General features: G+C 39.8%; 1 protein-coding gene and 1 long non-coding RNA gene across 3 annotated transcripts in view; one reads left to right on the forward strand and one right to left on the reverse strand.

Moving 5' to 3' along the window:
- LOC142657109 (uncharacterized) overlaps nucleotides 1-18,244 on the reverse strand; it is a 361,195-nt gene that overhangs the window by 258,397 nt on the left and 84,554 nt on the right. The window lies entirely within an intron of this gene.
- BRINP2 (BMP/retinoic acid inducible neural specific 2) overlaps nucleotides 1-18,244 on the forward strand; it is a 202,182-nt gene that overhangs the window by 157,555 nt on the left and 26,383 nt on the right. For both annotated transcript variants that reach the window (XM_075833084.1, XM_075833085.1), the window contains 2 exons: nucleotides 5,946-6,051; nucleotides 11,320-11,556. In XM_075833084.1, coding sequence (XP_075689199.1) covers nucleotides 5,946-6,051; nucleotides 11,320-11,556 — 343 coding nt within the window. The remainder of the gene's footprint in view (nucleotides 1-5,945; nucleotides 6,052-11,319; nucleotides 11,557-18,244) is intronic.

Consider the following 18,244-nt stretch of genomic DNA (forward strand, 5'->3'; position numbering starts at 1 on the left):
AACGTAAACCTACGGTTTCGGTTTGTTTCAGTTTGGATTCCATTCATTGGTTCCCCTGACGGAAAGGGTCGACGGAACCCGTGAACGGAGTCCCGACGCAGATGTGAATAAAGCCGGACTCTTCAGCCTGCGGCTGTCAGTTCATGCTTTGAGTTGTAGCTTTGCAACATTTGGAGAACCACAGATTGTAGATCAATGCTCATGCACCAATCAAATGAAAAATTGGTACCAATCGTCGATCCGTACTAATGCACAAGCTACACTTGCGTAATTCTGTAGGATACTGTACCATATATTTCAGCATATGTTTCCAAATTGTGTTGAGTACCACAGGAATTAGAACGTTTTTCTTGCCGAACAGTAAAAAAACAGTACTCACTTGGTATCCGTATAGAAGTATTTGCATGGATCTGTTTACACACATGTAATTTTACTTAGGACACAATCAGCATCCATCCAGCATCCGATGGAGCATGGCATGTTTTTTTTTCCATATGGTTGGCACATGAACTGCATTTAAAAACACCACTGTAATGATAGGGGTGGGGAAACGGACAAGTGAGCCCTAATCTACCCGCCCCTCTGTCCCTGCCTACTTGCAACGACCCGCCCTAGGCGACGGGGTACAACTGGGCGGCGGTCCCTACGCTCAGTAAGTACACGAGACAAACATACAAGGGAATATAAAGCAAAGGGAAAGTGGCAGTTGCCCACGGCAACACCATGAGCAACAGAGTGATGAACGAGCCAAGTCAATCCAGGAGAGCACGAGGTACCAAACGCAGAGCAGAAGAGAAGTCAGAAAGCCAGGGTCAGTATGGAGCAGGATCAAATAGTTAGGAGCTGTAGCTGGGCCAGGAAACCACACGGAAAGAATCACAAGCAAGGAGGAACAGGAAAGGCAGGTATAAATAGACAGAGGGCGGGAGCTAGCTGAGTCTGGCCAGGCTGCGATAGGCTCTCCCACTCCTAAGCCTGCCAGCCTGAGTGGTGGAAGCTGGAGTCAGTCTCAGAGAGATAGACTCAGGTGAAGACTGATTACCTATGAAAGTTAACCCCGAAGCTGTGCCTGGCAGATCCTTTACAACCACCATACAAACATACAGAAGGACATGGAGATTCAGAACACTCCATACCGGGTTGCCAACCTGAGTTTTTCTTAATCCTGGACAACTGATCCAAAAATGATGGACTGACAAATTGTAAAACTAAAATGAATGATAAAGATAAAGTGAATATGCATGACTATCTTACTCCTGCACAATTTTCAATTTCAGCTATGGAGTAGGACTATGGGTTGGATGACTGCTCAAATATCCAGATTTTTTTTTCTAGATTTAGTATGTGTGCAGGGAGAACACAACCAGCATTTGATTCCACTTATAATGAATACCGAAAAAGCACCACCCTTTAAAAAATGCTTTCCCAAAATAAAGATCATCTCCGGCTCCAAAAAACATTACTTACCAGAGGACTCAGGTTCCCCCCAGGGTGTTTCCTCAAGATCATGACATCCTTACCTCTTGCTGTGATGTCATAATGTTCCCTCTGTCAACCCCTGTAACATATAGCAGAGGGATCATTTAAGCAGATGCTTGGCCAGTCTGAGATTGGTTGGTACCCTGTGCAGAACCTTCTATTGGCAACCTCCCCGCCGTATGAATTACCAAATAGTACCCAAATAATACAATAGTACAGTATCCACATAACACTGCTGTAAGGTGCGTAACTAAAATAGTGCTGTCCAATAAGTAAACAAGAAAATAAAGTTTCATCTCGAGCAGCTGCTTTTTCATAGATTGGAGCCTGAAGTGTAGGATTGGGGTTGCAAGCACTGGTGCCATGGACATCAGGCCCAGTAATGCCCTATTTAAAGGGGTTATTTGGAGAAATAAAATGTATGGCCTATCCTCGGGAGCAGTGAAAATAATAAAGGGAAAGCGGTACTCGTAGAAGTGCAGTGATCGCTTCACAAAAGCTGATCGGTGGGGGTGGCAAGAGTTGGACCCCCACCGATCAGATATTGATGGCCTATCCTCAGGATATTTAATCTCTCAGTATAACATATTTAAGTAGTGACAAATGTGGCTCCCTGTGCGACTGCACAGGTTACACACCCCTAAGGACGTCGCTGTAAAGGGAGCAGAGTGGATCATTACACAAATTAATGCAGGTGCTGACAATGTCCTACTATGGAGGCGGTCAGCCAAAAGAAGTCACAAGATCTTAGGACCAAAGGAAATCAACCTTTTTTTATAATTTTTTTTATAAATTAAGTTAAGGACACATGATAATCACAAATTTATTCAGATGTTCGTTTGATAGCTTAAAACTTTATCTTGCTAAAAAAATTGTCTTCATTTTTTTGAAAACCTTATAAATATATTAAATAAGCTTAGTTCATATGCATCTTTTTTACTCACATGCCCAAACTAAAAGCTTCCATCAGTCTAAAATCATCCCGCGATTTCCATGGTGATATGAGTAATGGGGATAATGCTTTTTATTCTGTAAACTGTATAAATAGAAGGGGAACAAAAGCTTAAAAAATAGATTTTTACGTCTTATTGTTCTGGGTAAACTGAAATGTCTTACTAGTTTTAAGTATAACAATCAGTCAGTTTCATCATCTTTCTAGTAATGTTACACTTACACTGAATGTTGTCTATAGCATAGTACTATATATGCCTTGCAGCTAGGTGAATGGCATTGCCTTATTTTACGCCTTATTATTCTTGTCTAGCAAGTTTAGAGCAAACATCAAAATTCTTAATTGGCAACTGTATTTACAGCTACTAAGTTCTACTAAAATCTGTAATCTCCTAAAATTCTTGTAGCAAAGGACACTCAGCAGTAAGATGTGTACTGTGGCTGCTTGTAGTCAACAAAGGTTCATAACTTTTGGAAATACTGCGCTGTATATGACCATGAACCATTTCAAAGTAGGGATATGCCATGAACTTTGATTAGGTGGTTTAGATATATACATGGTTAGGGGGTTTCTTACTTTCAATGCTTGGAAATTTGAAAATCAAATTGCTTATGATAGATTCAATACAGTACATTTCAATTCAGTTCATGGGGGGGTACCTCCATAAAATGACATGCAATGGAGCATACCACTATTTTTACGGATTCTGTTCAGTCTAGTGAGCTAATAGTACTGTCTGACTGTTAGATGTGTATATATATATATATATATATATATATATATATATATATATACATACATATATATATATATATATATATATATATATATATATATATATATTATGGCCCAAACAACATCTTAACATGCTTAAAGGTGTTTTCCAGGTCTTTAAACATTGTGTGCAGATGACTTAACTGCAGTAAGTCACTTACTAATGAGCTTTCTGTAGCTGAAATGCCTCTGTAAGACAGTCTCACTGGCAGTCACAGTTCCATGTTCCTGGTGTTTATTTCCTACTTGTTTGACATTCCGCACACTGAACACGTGGTTGGTACCTTCCCTCTCCCTGTATTACTGGACATCACACATTGCATGCCTCTTAAATACACTGCTCGCTCCATCCCTGTATCTGTAGGGATTGTGTTTAATGTGCTGGGCAGAAGATAGTCCAGAGTGAGTAATTATAGCATTATTTTACACCTTGTAATAGAAGCAATGAGGAATAACGAGAACTGTAGTCCTTTACATGGCAATCCCTTCAAAAGCAACCCCTAGCAAAATGAAAGCAACAGTGCTGCCCAGAGCTAGGCAACATAAGAAAAATGAAAAATAGCTTCTTCTATGCTAAGATAGCATCCTCTGTGACCATAAAGACACATATATGTACTTTTCTGTGTTTGTCAGAAGCTCAGAAAATCCTGTTAACATCAGGTTTGGAACACTTATAGATAGCACTGGCATAGTTGGCATCAGGCATGACACAATTGTACTAATTATACCTAGTAACAGAGTACATTGTAGTGGGGAAATATTGCATTTGTCACCAATCAAGGACTATTTGGTAAGAATATGTATGTAGTATTTGAACTGATATTAGTCAATCCCATTTTTGTCATAAAAGTAAAAACAAAACATTTAGTCACAAATGTGCCTCAACAAGACTGTATGTGTGACCGTGGCCTGCTCTGAACGTTTGGATAATACATGATACCTGTTATAATATTGGTTAGTTATTCAACAAATGGAACAGTAAAAATAACAGCAACCCAGACTCCTAAAGAGTGAAACGGATAGGACACTTATGTGATCCAATGGTAATCTCATTGTGATCTTTACCAGTACTACACATGGCCTCATACAAAAAAGAGGCTCCCACCTTTAGAAGTGATCATCAGGACAAGCCACCAATCCCTAATTAGTTTGGATATGACTGCTGGGGTACACAACAATCCTTCTGCACTGTAGAAAAAGCCAAAGGGACCTTGGTTCCTTCTTTCTCAGGATAGTTGGGGATCACCGATCATGCTATGGCATATCCTATTGTCAAACCATAACATTTTAACGTAGAAATACCAATTTAACCATACAATTTTGCAGCCTATACTTCCTTAACAATGAAAAGAATTGAACAATTTAAATATTTTCACCGGTGCCCTCAAGTAGACCAACTCTCCTGGAGAAAGTAGGAGTGCCAATCTCAACTTGTTCGTATATGTAAAGGATCTGCCAGGCACAGCTTCTTTATCAACGCCCATAGGTAATCAGTCTGCACCTGCTTCTAGGTCTGTGAGACTGACTCCATCTTCCACCACTCAGGATGGCAGGCTCAGGAGTGGGAGAGCCTATCGCAGCCTGGCCAGACGGAGCTAGCTCCAGCCCTCTGTCTATTTATACCTGCCTTTCCTGTTCCTCCTTGCTTGTGAAACTTCTCTATTGGTTTCCTGGCCCTGCTGCAGCTTCTTGTACTATTTGTCCCTGCTTCGTATTGACCCTGGCTTGCTGACTGCTCTCCTGCTCTGCGTTTGGTACCTCGTGCTCTCCTGGTTTGACTCGGCTTGTTCACTACTCTCCTGCTCTGCGTTTGGCACCTCGTACTCTCCTGGTTTGACTCGGCTCGTTTACTACTCTTGTTGCTCACGGTGTTGCCGTGGGCAACTGCCCCGTTTCCCTTAGGTTCTGTGTTCCCTTGTCTGTTTGTCTGTTGTGCACTTATTGAGTGTAGGGACCGTCGCCCAGTTGTACCCCGTCGCCTAGGGCGGGTCGTTGCAAGTAGGCAGGGACTGAGTGGCGGGTAGATTAGGGCTCACTTGTCTGTTTCCCTACCCCCATCATTACAGTATATACATGCAATTCCGGGAGCTTTTCAGAATGCAATTTGTATGACTTAGAATAACAACAACATGTTTTTGCTATTACTTTTTAGTAGGTTGGCAATCAGATCTTAAAATAAATTAAAATCAATTTCTGATAATTTTACATTGTGATTGATGGAAGGTAACATACATTGTGTGTCTCAGTGAAGGTTTTGGCAAAATTTTGAAAAGCAGCATTGAATTCCTATAATTCTTCTTCGCCGTGACCTCTTAAAAGCCGGCCTTGTTTCACCTTTTGTATCAGTTTGTATTGTTGGGTTCTGTTATATATGACATTGGCAATTATTACTATTGAGATGTAGAACATTGCTGAATGCACTATATGAATGTAGGAAGATATTTAACATTTCTTAATATGTGAAAAAAAAATTCTAGCTAGCCCATTAAAAGGCATCATTGCACAACAATCTGAAAATGAATAGGAAATTAGTCATTTATTTTGCACAGCTTTGATTTATCTATTGGGAAAAGCATACATAATTTGTGTTTAGGTCAAAGCAATGTCAGCCACTGGCACAAGACAAGAAAAATAGTTAGGGATTTGGATAATAAAGCAAATCACTGATGTCCTTAACGGCAAAAGAAAAATAATTGAATTTTATAATTGTCAGCTTGTAACGCTATGTCCATTTATATAGGTAACCGAGACGAGAACTGGTCCCCTCGGCTGCAGTAACTACGACAACCTGGACTCTGTCAGTTCTGTTTTAGTGATGGGTCCTGAGAGCAAAGTGCAGCTTCTTGGTAAGAATAACATTTTATTGGCTTCCAAATTATCCGTGTTATTTAACTGATAACAACTGTCACCGGGGAAGGCTTTTTGGAAAAAGAAGAGATTGGAAGACACAAAAAAAAAACAATGAAAATTTTTATGAAACCACCCAATTTACATTGAATTACTGACCACCGCTCAGAATTCAGTGGATTTACCATTCTATTGAAAACAAATTGACCAACTGTGCATAAAATGAATCCAGTGTGTACCAGAAGATGTAGGGTCTACACGACGGCCATTCATGTACAGTTCTTAGTGTTCAATAACATTGCATTACTCTTGGCAGTATCTAGATATGTCATGACTTAAATGTATTATATGAGATTAGCAAATAGGGTCTACTTATTTTTTTTTTCTTCAGAATCTGCGCCACTCTTGACTAGAGGCTGGGACTGGTATTGCAGCTCAGCCCAAATCCCTTAATGTACCGTAATTAATTTCTTCTAAAGATTGTTATAAATATAAGATAACTATCAGTGGCAAGTTGCTGTTTTTTTTTTTTTAGCCAGCAGTTATCAACCCTTAACCCTATAATTGAATTGAATGTTCAGCTCTTACATGCATATTAAATCCTATGGGGCAGGGAGGGGAAACAGCTGCCAGACATATAACCCATTCTATGAGATCAGGATAGGCATGCCTATAGATTTGCCTATATCTATATAAATGTATACAGCACAGTGTAGTTTGTTTTTTTCTTCATACAATTGTATTAAAAAGCCTAGTGCCTAGTCTATAACACTTTCTTAATTCAGTTGAAAAAAATGTATGCTGAAGTATACCGGCCAAATGTATGCCATGTTGTATGTATTTGGCTAATAGTCTATGGGTGCGGTAGACAGATAAGTCAGGAGAATTTCCCGGCATATACGCCAAACTTAATGTCTAAACGTAGTGTGAACCTATCCTAATGCATCGTCTAGGGTAACATCACATTCACATGTGTGGCTGAAGTTGCCCCTAAATCACAGCTGTATGCTCACAGCGTGTTGTATATGTTGACAAGGTATACGCGTGCACTAGTTCATCAGCCCGTAGCATTACTTTCTCCATTGCAGTAAAATTAAATGTAATGCACTAACGTCTGTTTTGATCCTATGGCTTATTGGACATACAGTTTCCCAATCATTATTAGTCCACTCGACAGTCCCTATTGTAATTTTTCATGATAAACGCATTATCCTATATGACTAGCATTATAAATATATTTCTATATGACTCTTCTCAGTTAATTTTATTCCTACGTTTACGTCCTTATGGTTCTTGCTAGTATAAGGAGGACTTTATACAGACCTTCTGATGACCAGAGGACAGCAAATCCTGAAAAACTCATCTCGATGCTGGTAAAACCTCAGGCCAGGGAGATTTGTCATAAATGTAACCAGAGGTCACAGCCAGGCATGATCATGTACACAGATTCCATTACAAACCTGGGCTGAAATCAATACCGGGATATCCAACAACAGCATAATTACTGCTCGACTAGAGAACATCATAAAACATGGAAACTGTTCTTCATGTAATGAGATTCTAGGAACATAAGAATGTGCTGGAAAAGATGATGTTTTATGAGAGTTGACATGGAGATATATCAGAAGTTTCCTAATAAAATTCAGGTGCAGGTAAATGAAAATTTAGTAACACCCGGGAATAAAGTCCAGTTCTTGTAATAAGTTAGTCCGCCAGTCAGTATTAGGTGTTGTTCACTAAGTCGTATTATGACTATGTTTAGCCGAGGATTTCCCGCTTTCCCCTGACAGAATCGAAGCCTTATAGGTTTGTGTGTATAAATCTAAAGTGGGTTGAGCAATGCAAATTATATATTTTTGGTCCCGTTACCAACTATGCATCCAGGACCATTTGTATATATCATGGATACTATCAAAATCATTTATTTCAACCTAATAGTATGGAAACATTTATTCTGACTTACAAATAGCACTATAGAGCATACCTCCCAACATTTGATACCACACCCATGAGACATTTTAAGCCTTGTCACTGATCCGCCCAGGAGCACCCACAAAACCTTCCCAGAAATGCCCATTTTGGGGTACATTTGAATAAGACCCATTTTTCAGTGCAGTCCTATCACAAATGGAACGGTTGTGAGCCATGCTTTAGGCCTCATGCACACGTCAGTATTCTGGTCAGTATTTTGCTTCAGTATTTGGAAGCCAAAACCAGGAATGGAACATAAACAGAGAAAACCTATAATGGAAAGATTCACACCTCTTCAGTGTTTTGGACCCACTTCTGGTTTTGGCTTCCAAATACTGAAGCAAAATACTGACCAGAATACTGACGTGTGCATGAGGCCTAGAGTATGGCTGATGGAGCTATATGTAATAGGATTTTATGTTAATAAAGCTTAAAGGGATTTTCTTATAATCATTATTTATCACCTATGCACAGGATAGGTGATAAATATCTGATCGACGGTGGTCCGACCGTTGGGACCCCCACCGATCACGAGAAAGGGCTTACCTTGCCGTTCCTGGGAGCCCCAAAGGAATGGAGCTTAACTGTGCATGCTCGACCACCGCTCCATTCAATTCTGTCTTCGGCAAGTCAATTAGAACTGTATTGCAGCTCAACACCTTCCCTTAAATGTTGCTGACCTGCAATGCCAGACACAGCCTATGTACAAGAGAGGCGCTGTTTAACCTCTGTACAACAACAAATGTACTCATTTAGCAAAATAAATACGACAACAAAGAAAAGTCTCTTTTCTGTCCAGTTTACTACAATGTAACAGTGTAGAGAAAATGCATCATCAGCTTGGAGTCCAGACGGCACGGCTCACAGATGATTGCCTAGAAAGCAGCCAATTGTAGTAAACCCTCAGCTGTGAGAACTAATAGGTCTGTACAGTTTTTCTGCCTCTGAGTACAAAGAATATTCACATTCACTAACAGCAAACAAAGGTCTTGAAAATAGTGAGGAGTTGAAACACTAAGTATTTTAGAAAGTTGCAGAACTTTTCATTGAACAGTAAGGGCACATTCAGACATGATGGAATTGCTGTTGAATTCTGCTGTGGACAGTCCGCAGTGGAATTCTGCAGCAGCCATTTTTTTCATTTGTTTCTATACATTTTTAGGAAACTTAGTTCAGACGTTGCAGAAAATAACTGTGCAGAATTTAGGATGCGGTGCAAAATCTTCCCTCCGCAGCATGCTCATTATGTTGCGGAGAAGAAGCGGAATTTCACTGCAGATTTCAGCCTTTGCAATGCAAAAACTGAAATCTGTGGCAAGTCCGCTGTGATATCTGCAACGTCTGAATTACCTGTCAAATATGCAAATGTTGGTGCAGATTCGTTGCATAATTGCCCCGAATCTGCACCAACATTTGCAGCGGAAAAATTCTGCCACATCTGAACATGGTCTAACAAGGATTTATTTTCATAAAACCGGTAAACTCCTTTAAAGTCTAGGTTCCCCATTTGATTACATAGTGTATAATTGTATCTCAGGGACTTACATTTACTGCAATTTCACGTAATGACAGGAATAGACTTCTGGCCTGTTAAGGTAGTCTGTATTCGGCCCAGGGGCATGCCTATAGGGTTTGCAGGGATAGCAGTTCTCTCCACATAAGAAGACACCAGTATTATAAATGGCACATGGTGCGGGACCCTGTTACAGAATCTGTATTGGTGCCTAGGAGATTCAAGTTATTCCTCCGCTTCTGTCTATGGCACAGCAGAAACCGGCTGTCATAAAATAACCTGTCAACCTCTGCAGTTTTCTTGGTCTCATCAAAATTGTAAAAGGAGGTATTCAGATAGAAAACTACTATAAATGTAAAGCAAGCATGGCCATACTTCAGTTTGATGATTTCCTTTGAAGGACCTTCTCTTGACACCTCCCCCATATGGTGTATTATTAGAAAGCGTTCAAACACCTATACCCTATAGTGGCCATAGTTTGGTATCATACACGATGGTGCCCAAATTACAGTGTTATACATTGGCCAAATAATACTTTTATACAGTTGCCTAACTAACAATGCGATACAATTTTGCCACCATCATACACTGCAACAGTAATATCCTGCACTGTGCCTACATAGCAGTGCCACATAATGCTAAACAAATACTGCCATACAGTGCACAAATAATACCAACATTTAGATCCATCTAATAAGTGATAATAAGTCATCTAATAACAATGCAATACAAAATCTAAATGATACTACTATTGTGATTAATATTAAGATCAGTGGTGGTGCCTTGGGTGCCAGACCATGGGTGGAGCCCCCTTTGCACACCACTAAGGCCAGCCCTGTATATGAATCCTGTAGATAAAGGAATTTACATTTCACCTGGCTGGCACAAATGCATGTTTATTACCTATAGTAGATGACCCCTATCATGCATTGTGAGTTGTTTTTGGAAGGGGCCTGATAGAGCATTTTTGGTTAAAAAAAAAGAAAAATAAATGTTTGTGAGCCAGAACATAGATCTCTCTTGAGAAATAAAAAACAGCATAAAAGATTTCTTGAAAAAAAGAATGAAACTTTTTGCATTGCTACTCATGCCTTCAATCAGAAGTCCGGCCGTAAGAGACCTGTCCCTAAAATGAGTCACAGCACCCTCAAAAGTTTCTGTGTTTTTTTCAGTCACTGAGTTTATTTTATACGTGCGCACTCCGACACTGGGCACTTGGAAATAGGCACAGCACAATTTAGATCTGTCAGAGAGCTGCTTGCAGGCAAGTGCGGACCTGATATGAATGCACAATCACATCCAATTTATTGTATGCAAGGAGGTTTACCAATAAAAAACTTGTAGTTTTTGCATTTATTATTTATACCTAAAATAGAACCAAGGACATATTCCCAGGGTTGCTTTGTTAGATCAGACATTGATGTTCAAACTGCTGTAATTACCCGGAGTTACTGGGCTGCAGCCAATTGGAGACAAGCTATTGAGTTCTCCATTGCTCTTATATGTTGACGGAAATAGGTACAAAGAGTGCACCTGGTTTTAATAGGTGATGCCCATAAATAATAGTTAGTGTGCCTGCTAATTAGCAATGGCTGTGGGACCAGTTCTTCCACTACTCCGAGAAGTGCAGAAATAATATCAGCAGGGTTTATATGGAGATGAATGCCCCATCAGTTATATAGAGATAAATGCACCCACATTGAGATGTATGCCTTTAAGGCATCAGTAAATTCATTGTCTGTGCATCTTGGTACTAATTGGGAATATGTGCTTCTATCCCCAGGGTTGCAGGCTCTGCTTCCTCAGTATTTACGAGTTAGATTTGTGAGAGCTGCGCTGTCCTACATTTCATGCAACTCCCAAGGATGGATGGAGTGCCAGGCAGGAGAATGCTGGTGCCACTGTGATGCTGCCTACCCACAATGCAATTGTCCAGCTGAAGACATTCACATCCTGGAGAAGAGCCTAACGCAGACGCAGGAGCAGTCAACTGGCCAGAACAAAGAGTTTGAGGAATCTGGTAAGTTGCTAAATAAAAATCATTACTCATTGTACTGGTATTCCAGTACAGTGAGTGTTCTATTATTATTATTAATATTATTTATTATTATTATTTATAATTTATTATCATTCTTATTATTATTATTTACTATTATTAGTATTTATTAGTGTTTATAATTAATTATTATTATTGTTATTATTAATATGTATTATTATAATTTATTATCATTCTTATTATTATTGTTTGTTATTTTTAATATTTATTATTATTTATATTTTTTTATTATTTTTATTATTATTTTATTATTGTTATTATTATTATTATTATTATTATTATTTTCATGGTTACAATTATTCATTGATGATTGTTTACTTTTTTCTGTATCCTGCCACGATGTCAAGCACCTCAGCACAGTTTAAAAAAGCTGATCCTGATCTTCATGGTTTAGAAATAGAATTTCCACATATATAAAGATGACTGGCAACTACATAGGCAGAGCAGCAGGGCCATGGGCACTGTAATGACTGTCATTCTTGTACTGACCCCATCACAATAGCTTCACTGTCCGGCTGGGTTCACACACCCTATTTACGGACGTTTTGACCTCAAATTACGTCCGAAAATACGTCACCAAAGCGTCGGCAAACATCTGCCCATTCATTTGAATGGGTCTTACGGTGTTCTGTGCCGACGGTCATTTTTTTTACACGCAGTTGTCAAAAGACGGCGCGTAAAAAAGACGCCCGCGTCAAAGAAGTGCATGTCACTTCTTGAGACGTAATTTGAGCCGTTTTCCATTGACACAATGGAAAAACAGCTCCAATTACATCCGTAGTGGACGCAGCGAAAAACGCCTGCACATGCCATTACGTCTGAAATTCCGGAGCTGTTTTCTCCTGAAAACAGCTCCATAATTTCAGCCATAACGGAGGCTGCCGTGTGAACATACCCTTAGGCTGGGTTCACAAGACCTATTTTCAGACGTAATGGAGGCGTTTTACGCCTCGAATTACGTCTGAAAAAACGGCTCCAATACGTCGGCAAACATCTGCCCATTACTTACAATGAGCTTTACGATGTACTGTGCCGACAACCTGTCATTTTATGCGTCGCTGTCAAAAGACGGCGAGTAAAATTACAGCCTCGTCAATGGGACGCCTTGGGAAGTTTTTGGAGCCGAAAAACGCGAGTTGCTCAAAAAACGTCTGAAAATCAGGGGCTGTTTTCAGACGTTTTGTGTGCTGTTGTGTGAACATACCCTTATATCCCATATATACAACATCTGTATCCAGCTGGCAGTGCTGATGCTGCGCTTCTAATTCATTTTTCCATTATTTAAATGAGCTCCAAAGGGAAGGTCCACATTCAGGTTGTCAACTTTACCTGAAGCATCTTGCATTTCCTCCAGTTTGTGGGTATTAATGAACCTTAAAGAGGCTCTGTCACCAGATTATAAGTGCCCTATCTCCTACATAATCTTATCAGCGCTGTAATGTAGATAACAACCGTGGTTTTTATTTTGAAAAACGATCATTTTTTAGCAAGTTATAAACAATTTTAGATTTAGTTTCTTAATGCCCAACTGGGTGTGTTTTTACTTTTGACCAAGTGGGTGTTGTAAAGAAGTGTATGAGGCTGACCAATCAGTGTCATACACTTTTCATTGTTCCAGCCCAGCTTCTTTCACTGCACAATCTCACTGGGCTGTGGATCATGCTGGGCTGGAACAAAGAGAAGTGTATGAGGCTGATTGGTCACTGATTGGTCAGCCTCATACACTTCTTTACAACACCCACTTGGTCAAAAGTAAAAACACACCCAGTTGGGCATTAAGAAACTAAATCTAAAATTGCTCATAACTTGCTCAAAAATGATCGTTTTTCAAAATAAAAACCACTGCTGTTATCTACATTACAGCGTGATCAGATTATGTAGGAGATAGGGCACTTATAATTTGGTGACAGAGCCTCTTTAAGTCAACAGACTGTACAAATACAGGTTATAGGATGAGCTGGTAATATCTAAAGTCCACCTTTCTTGTTCTGATAGGACTCCCCTTGGTGTCAAGTTAAACTGAATTCTTCATGTGATAGATACAATAAGGAGCTGGAAATGTTCTATAGAGATTCTGGCCCATTTTGATATAATAGTTTTACATGGTAGCTGCACATTCAAGCTAAAAATCTCTTTCTCTATCACATCCCAAAGTTGCTCCATTGGATTGAGATCTGGTGGTGACTGTTCACACCATTGGAGTACAATGAACTCAATGTGATGTGCATGGATACAGCATGAGATGTTGTGTGCTGTGGAACGCCGGGCATTATCCTGATGGACAATTAATTTTAAAGGGTGTAATAAGTAATAAGTAAACATTATCCACACCATCACATCACCACCATTCTGAACCACTGACACAAGGTACAATGGATCCATGAATTTATGTATTTTTTACCCATCTATCTACATGGTTGGGTGAACCTGGGACCACCATACCCTCAACTTGCTGTTCTTAAATACCAGAAGTTGATTCTGGTGTCTGATGTGAACAATAAACAAAACTTTTACCCATGCATCATGTATGTACAATTGGCCCGGTGGTGGCATATCTTGAGCACCCCTACCATATTGGGGGGGGGGGATTGATATTGAGATGCTGATTGATTGATTGTTGATTGATTGATTGATTGATTGATTGATTGGATATTTGCATTAATATATAGGTGTACAGGTGTATCTAATAAATTGGCAACTGACTGTATATGGGAAGATTTGGAGATATGACAAATAAACATAGTGGGTACAGATGTTGCACCAGGGCCATAGAGCTGAGCGGAGCTCTTGTGTTGAGGGGGCACTAAATGTCCCTCCGTTCCATATGAGGATATCAGTACTATGACACCTGATAGTTGAGGGGCTCTGTAAAATATTTTGCATCGGGGCTCAGGAGCTTGAAGTTACTCCTCTATAAGAAAAAAAAGTTCATTGGGGGAGGGGCATGTATTTTTCCTTACTACTCCTCAGTAATCCCTACATTCAGTCTCTCCCAGCCTGATAACAGAGAACAATAGATTGTACTCAGCTACTCAGCACCTGGAGACGAGATAGTATATAAGTTTAGGGTCCCTTTAATTTGTCGTTAAGCAAACGGATGAGTCTCTAGACAGCAGTAAATCAGCTTCATACAAACAGATGATACTTATGAGAACCTTTTATGACTATGCACCTTTATCTTCAAACAATTGCACTTGATAATTGATGAAAACAACTAAACACTGTATATATTTCTCTGATTCATTTTGCAAGTGTTTCAATTACTGTCAAATTCATTTGGATAAACTTTATATATTTACCAAAGGGAATTATGATTCACACGACAACAGGCAAACATTGAAACCGTCCTTTTATGCTCTTCCAGGGGGTATTTTACAAACATCTAAAAATATTGCACTGTTTGATTAATAAGCTCAGCAGAGTAGGATACGGGCATAAGGCTGCTTTGTGAGTATGCCTCTTTATATTTTACATACAAGGCAATGGTCCACTGGAGCATAAAATTGGAGACATATACTTTCATTTAAATTCCCCAGTTAGAAATTGCTGTGTGAATTTGTTTCTACCAAAATACCAAACTTGTCAAAAACAATATATGTAGCTGTATATGCGACATTCGAGATTTTCTAAGCTCAGTGGGGCGGCATTCGGATATGATACATGTGAGTTCTAAATTGTTTGCGACAAAGCTTAGACTAGAAAATTAAGTTGACAAATTTCCTGACAAAGGTCTGAAGTGGTGATCAGATTGGTGACAACATTAAAATTGTCACACAACATTTACGCCATAGAGCAGGAAAAGATACAGTTCTAAGGACCTCCATATTTACATTTTTCAACATGAAAGTGAAATTATGTGAGGGGATTATACTCAGCATATGAAACATTTCAGAATATTGTCCATATTTACAATAGGTAATTGGTCCACAAATGCCAGAAAATGACTACTTGCTAATTACATAGTATAAGCCTGTGTCTTGTCTTCATTTTTTAGTCCAATGTATCATCTTTCCTGTTATTTCTGGTGTAAAGAAATAAAAGATAATGAAAATGAAGTTAAAGAGAACTCAACCGGTTTAATGTATCTGTCAGCTTCAAAGCGAGTATGTTACAAGATAGATCTCTTTATAATAGGGCATTTATTAGATTCCCTAATAACAAGCTACTGGGTGCCATTGCACCCCCAAAACAACCCTCTGGATTACCAATCAGCATCTTGTCCCTTACTGCTGAAGGGACAAAAGGCATCATGTGACCCATTCCATGACAATCTTTCTGTAAAAGAGTTGTCAAGGAGCCAGTCAACTAGGGGTTAACAGAGAGTGGTTTTGACCCCGGACTGGCCCCCTTTTCTTGTATATTTGTGTGGGCAAAAGGAGAACAGTGCTGTGTTTTCTTATTTTAAAGTGGTTTTCTAGGAGTACTTTTTTTTTTTTTTTTTTTTAAATAAAACAATTTACCTATATACTCCCCATGTGCACCCATTGCCCACTGTGAACACTTGATGTCTCCCTAAAATATCACATCCATAAGATCACTTGACTGCGCAGTTGCCCTGAGCCAAATATCAAGTGAACACATGCATGTGATATCCTAAGGACGACATGTTAAACTGCAGTCAGTGTTTCCATCACATAGGTTCCATGGAGCAGAATCATGATGGAGGATATACAGTATAGGTCGGTATTATATTCTTCAAAACCTTCAAAAACTTTAATAAGTTAAAATAAAACCAGCATGTCTGTTTCCTCCCAGAAGCGCCACTCTTGTTTGTGGGCTGTATACCTAGTATTGCAGCTTAGCCTCATTCAAGTGAATGGAACTGAGCTACAATACCAGACACAGACCACAGACATGCATGGCACTATTTCTGAAAGAAAGCAGTCATGTTTAATATCATTGAAAAAGGCAATACTTATTGATACAGGGGCAGGTTCAAACACCAGTTCCCAGTAGGATGCAGACAAGCCACAATGCAGGGAAATTGCACAGGTGCAAAAATACTGGTGAACATCCACTCTCACACCTATCATTCATGAGGGGGGTGGCTGCTTAGTATTAGCATTGCACATCAGCTATGAGTAAGAACCGAATGGTTCAAAACGCACAAGCGTTCTTCACCTGGGAATTTTATTTATTTGTTTTTCATTTGTTAGAAATAAAGCAGTATTGATTTTATCTGCATTGTGTGCCGGACAATTCTCTACTGTCTTGAATCCTCATCTACCTCCAGCGTAGAACCCTTGTTCGAAGCGCCGATTCGAAATTGATGTGGTATCCAGATCCTCATGTGTGGTGAGCGGATCAATATGTTTTTTTGGTGATATCTTCTATAAGGGTGCCAGTCGTACCGTTACGTGTAGCGCACCATGCTGGCTTACAGCCTATTGGTTATGTCCATATTAATACATCAGCACCGTCTAAGTTTACTACATAAAGTATTGACACCTCATTTTCGCCCAACATCAAAAGGCCAGGCTGCATGTTGCAAGATGATGAGGACCCTTGACGTGGGTTGCGAGCATGCGTATTTTGGCCAAAATATCAGCTAATACGTCAAGTTTATCATGGATATTTTTTCAGGATGCAGCAAGTTCTTGTAATTTTGGGGGAGAATAGTCTGTCAGCATTCAGTGTGGTACACTTAAAAGGTCATTGGCACACCGCTTGATCTAATAGTATGAGCGTAACTCATATGCTGTAAGCCAGCATGGTGTACTACATGTAACCGTGTGACTGGCACACTTATAGTGACCTTTTCTGTGTCAATGATAATACTAAGCAGCCACCTCCCTCATGAATAGTAGGCGTCAGAGTGGATCAGTATTTTTAACCTGGGCAATCTTCCTCTATGTAGCATTTTGGCTTGCCTGCATCCTGCTGGGATCTGGTGTTTGAACCAGCCTTGTATCAGTAAGTATGGCATTTTTCAGTGATTTAAAGTAAATATAATGCCTTTCCAAAAGAAGTCATGTTTTTTTTTTTTATTTCATACAACCCGTTTACATTTTACTGATACCATTGATATAAGCATCCCCGGACTCCTGAATGGTACATCTACTATATTGTATATGTGGGCAATATATTAGTGCATAACTTTTGGCCATTCTGTAATCTGCGAAAGATGGGTGACTACCCCGTAGGAGCTGAGGAGCTGTTGTGATGACCATATTAGTTGTCACTGATCTTTTTCAGAAACACATAGCTAAGAAATAACTAAACAGAATTGTAATAATTTGTTAGGATAGGTTAACTTAAAGGGGTTTTCTACTACCGGACAACTTCATGACCTATCCACCAGATAGGTCATCAGTACATATTGGGGGTCCGACACCAGTCCGACACCAGCTGCCTCCAGGCCCCGGACGTCCATGCCGGAAGCTGTTGGATCCGGTCATGGAATACCACAGCTCTGCTCCTATTCAAGTGACAAGGAGCAGAGCTGCAGTTCGGCAGTTGCCGCTATGTAATCCAACTGCTTCCGGCTTCGTACATTGCATACTGTGCAATGACATCTGGTGCCCGCAGGAAACCGAAGCAGCTGGTCGGTGCGGGGTCTGGATGTCGGACCTGCACCAATGATATAATGATGACCTATCCAGTGGAGAGGTCATCATTCGTCCGGTAGTGGACAAGCCCTTTAATGGCTCAC

This window comes from Rhinoderma darwinii, chromosome 7, assembly GCF_050947455.1.
Source record: "Rhinoderma darwinii isolate aRhiDar2 chromosome 7, aRhiDar2.hap1, whole genome shotgun sequence".
NCBI classification, from domain to species: Eukaryota; Metazoa; Chordata; class Amphibia; order Anura; family Rhinodermatidae; genus Rhinoderma; species Rhinoderma darwinii.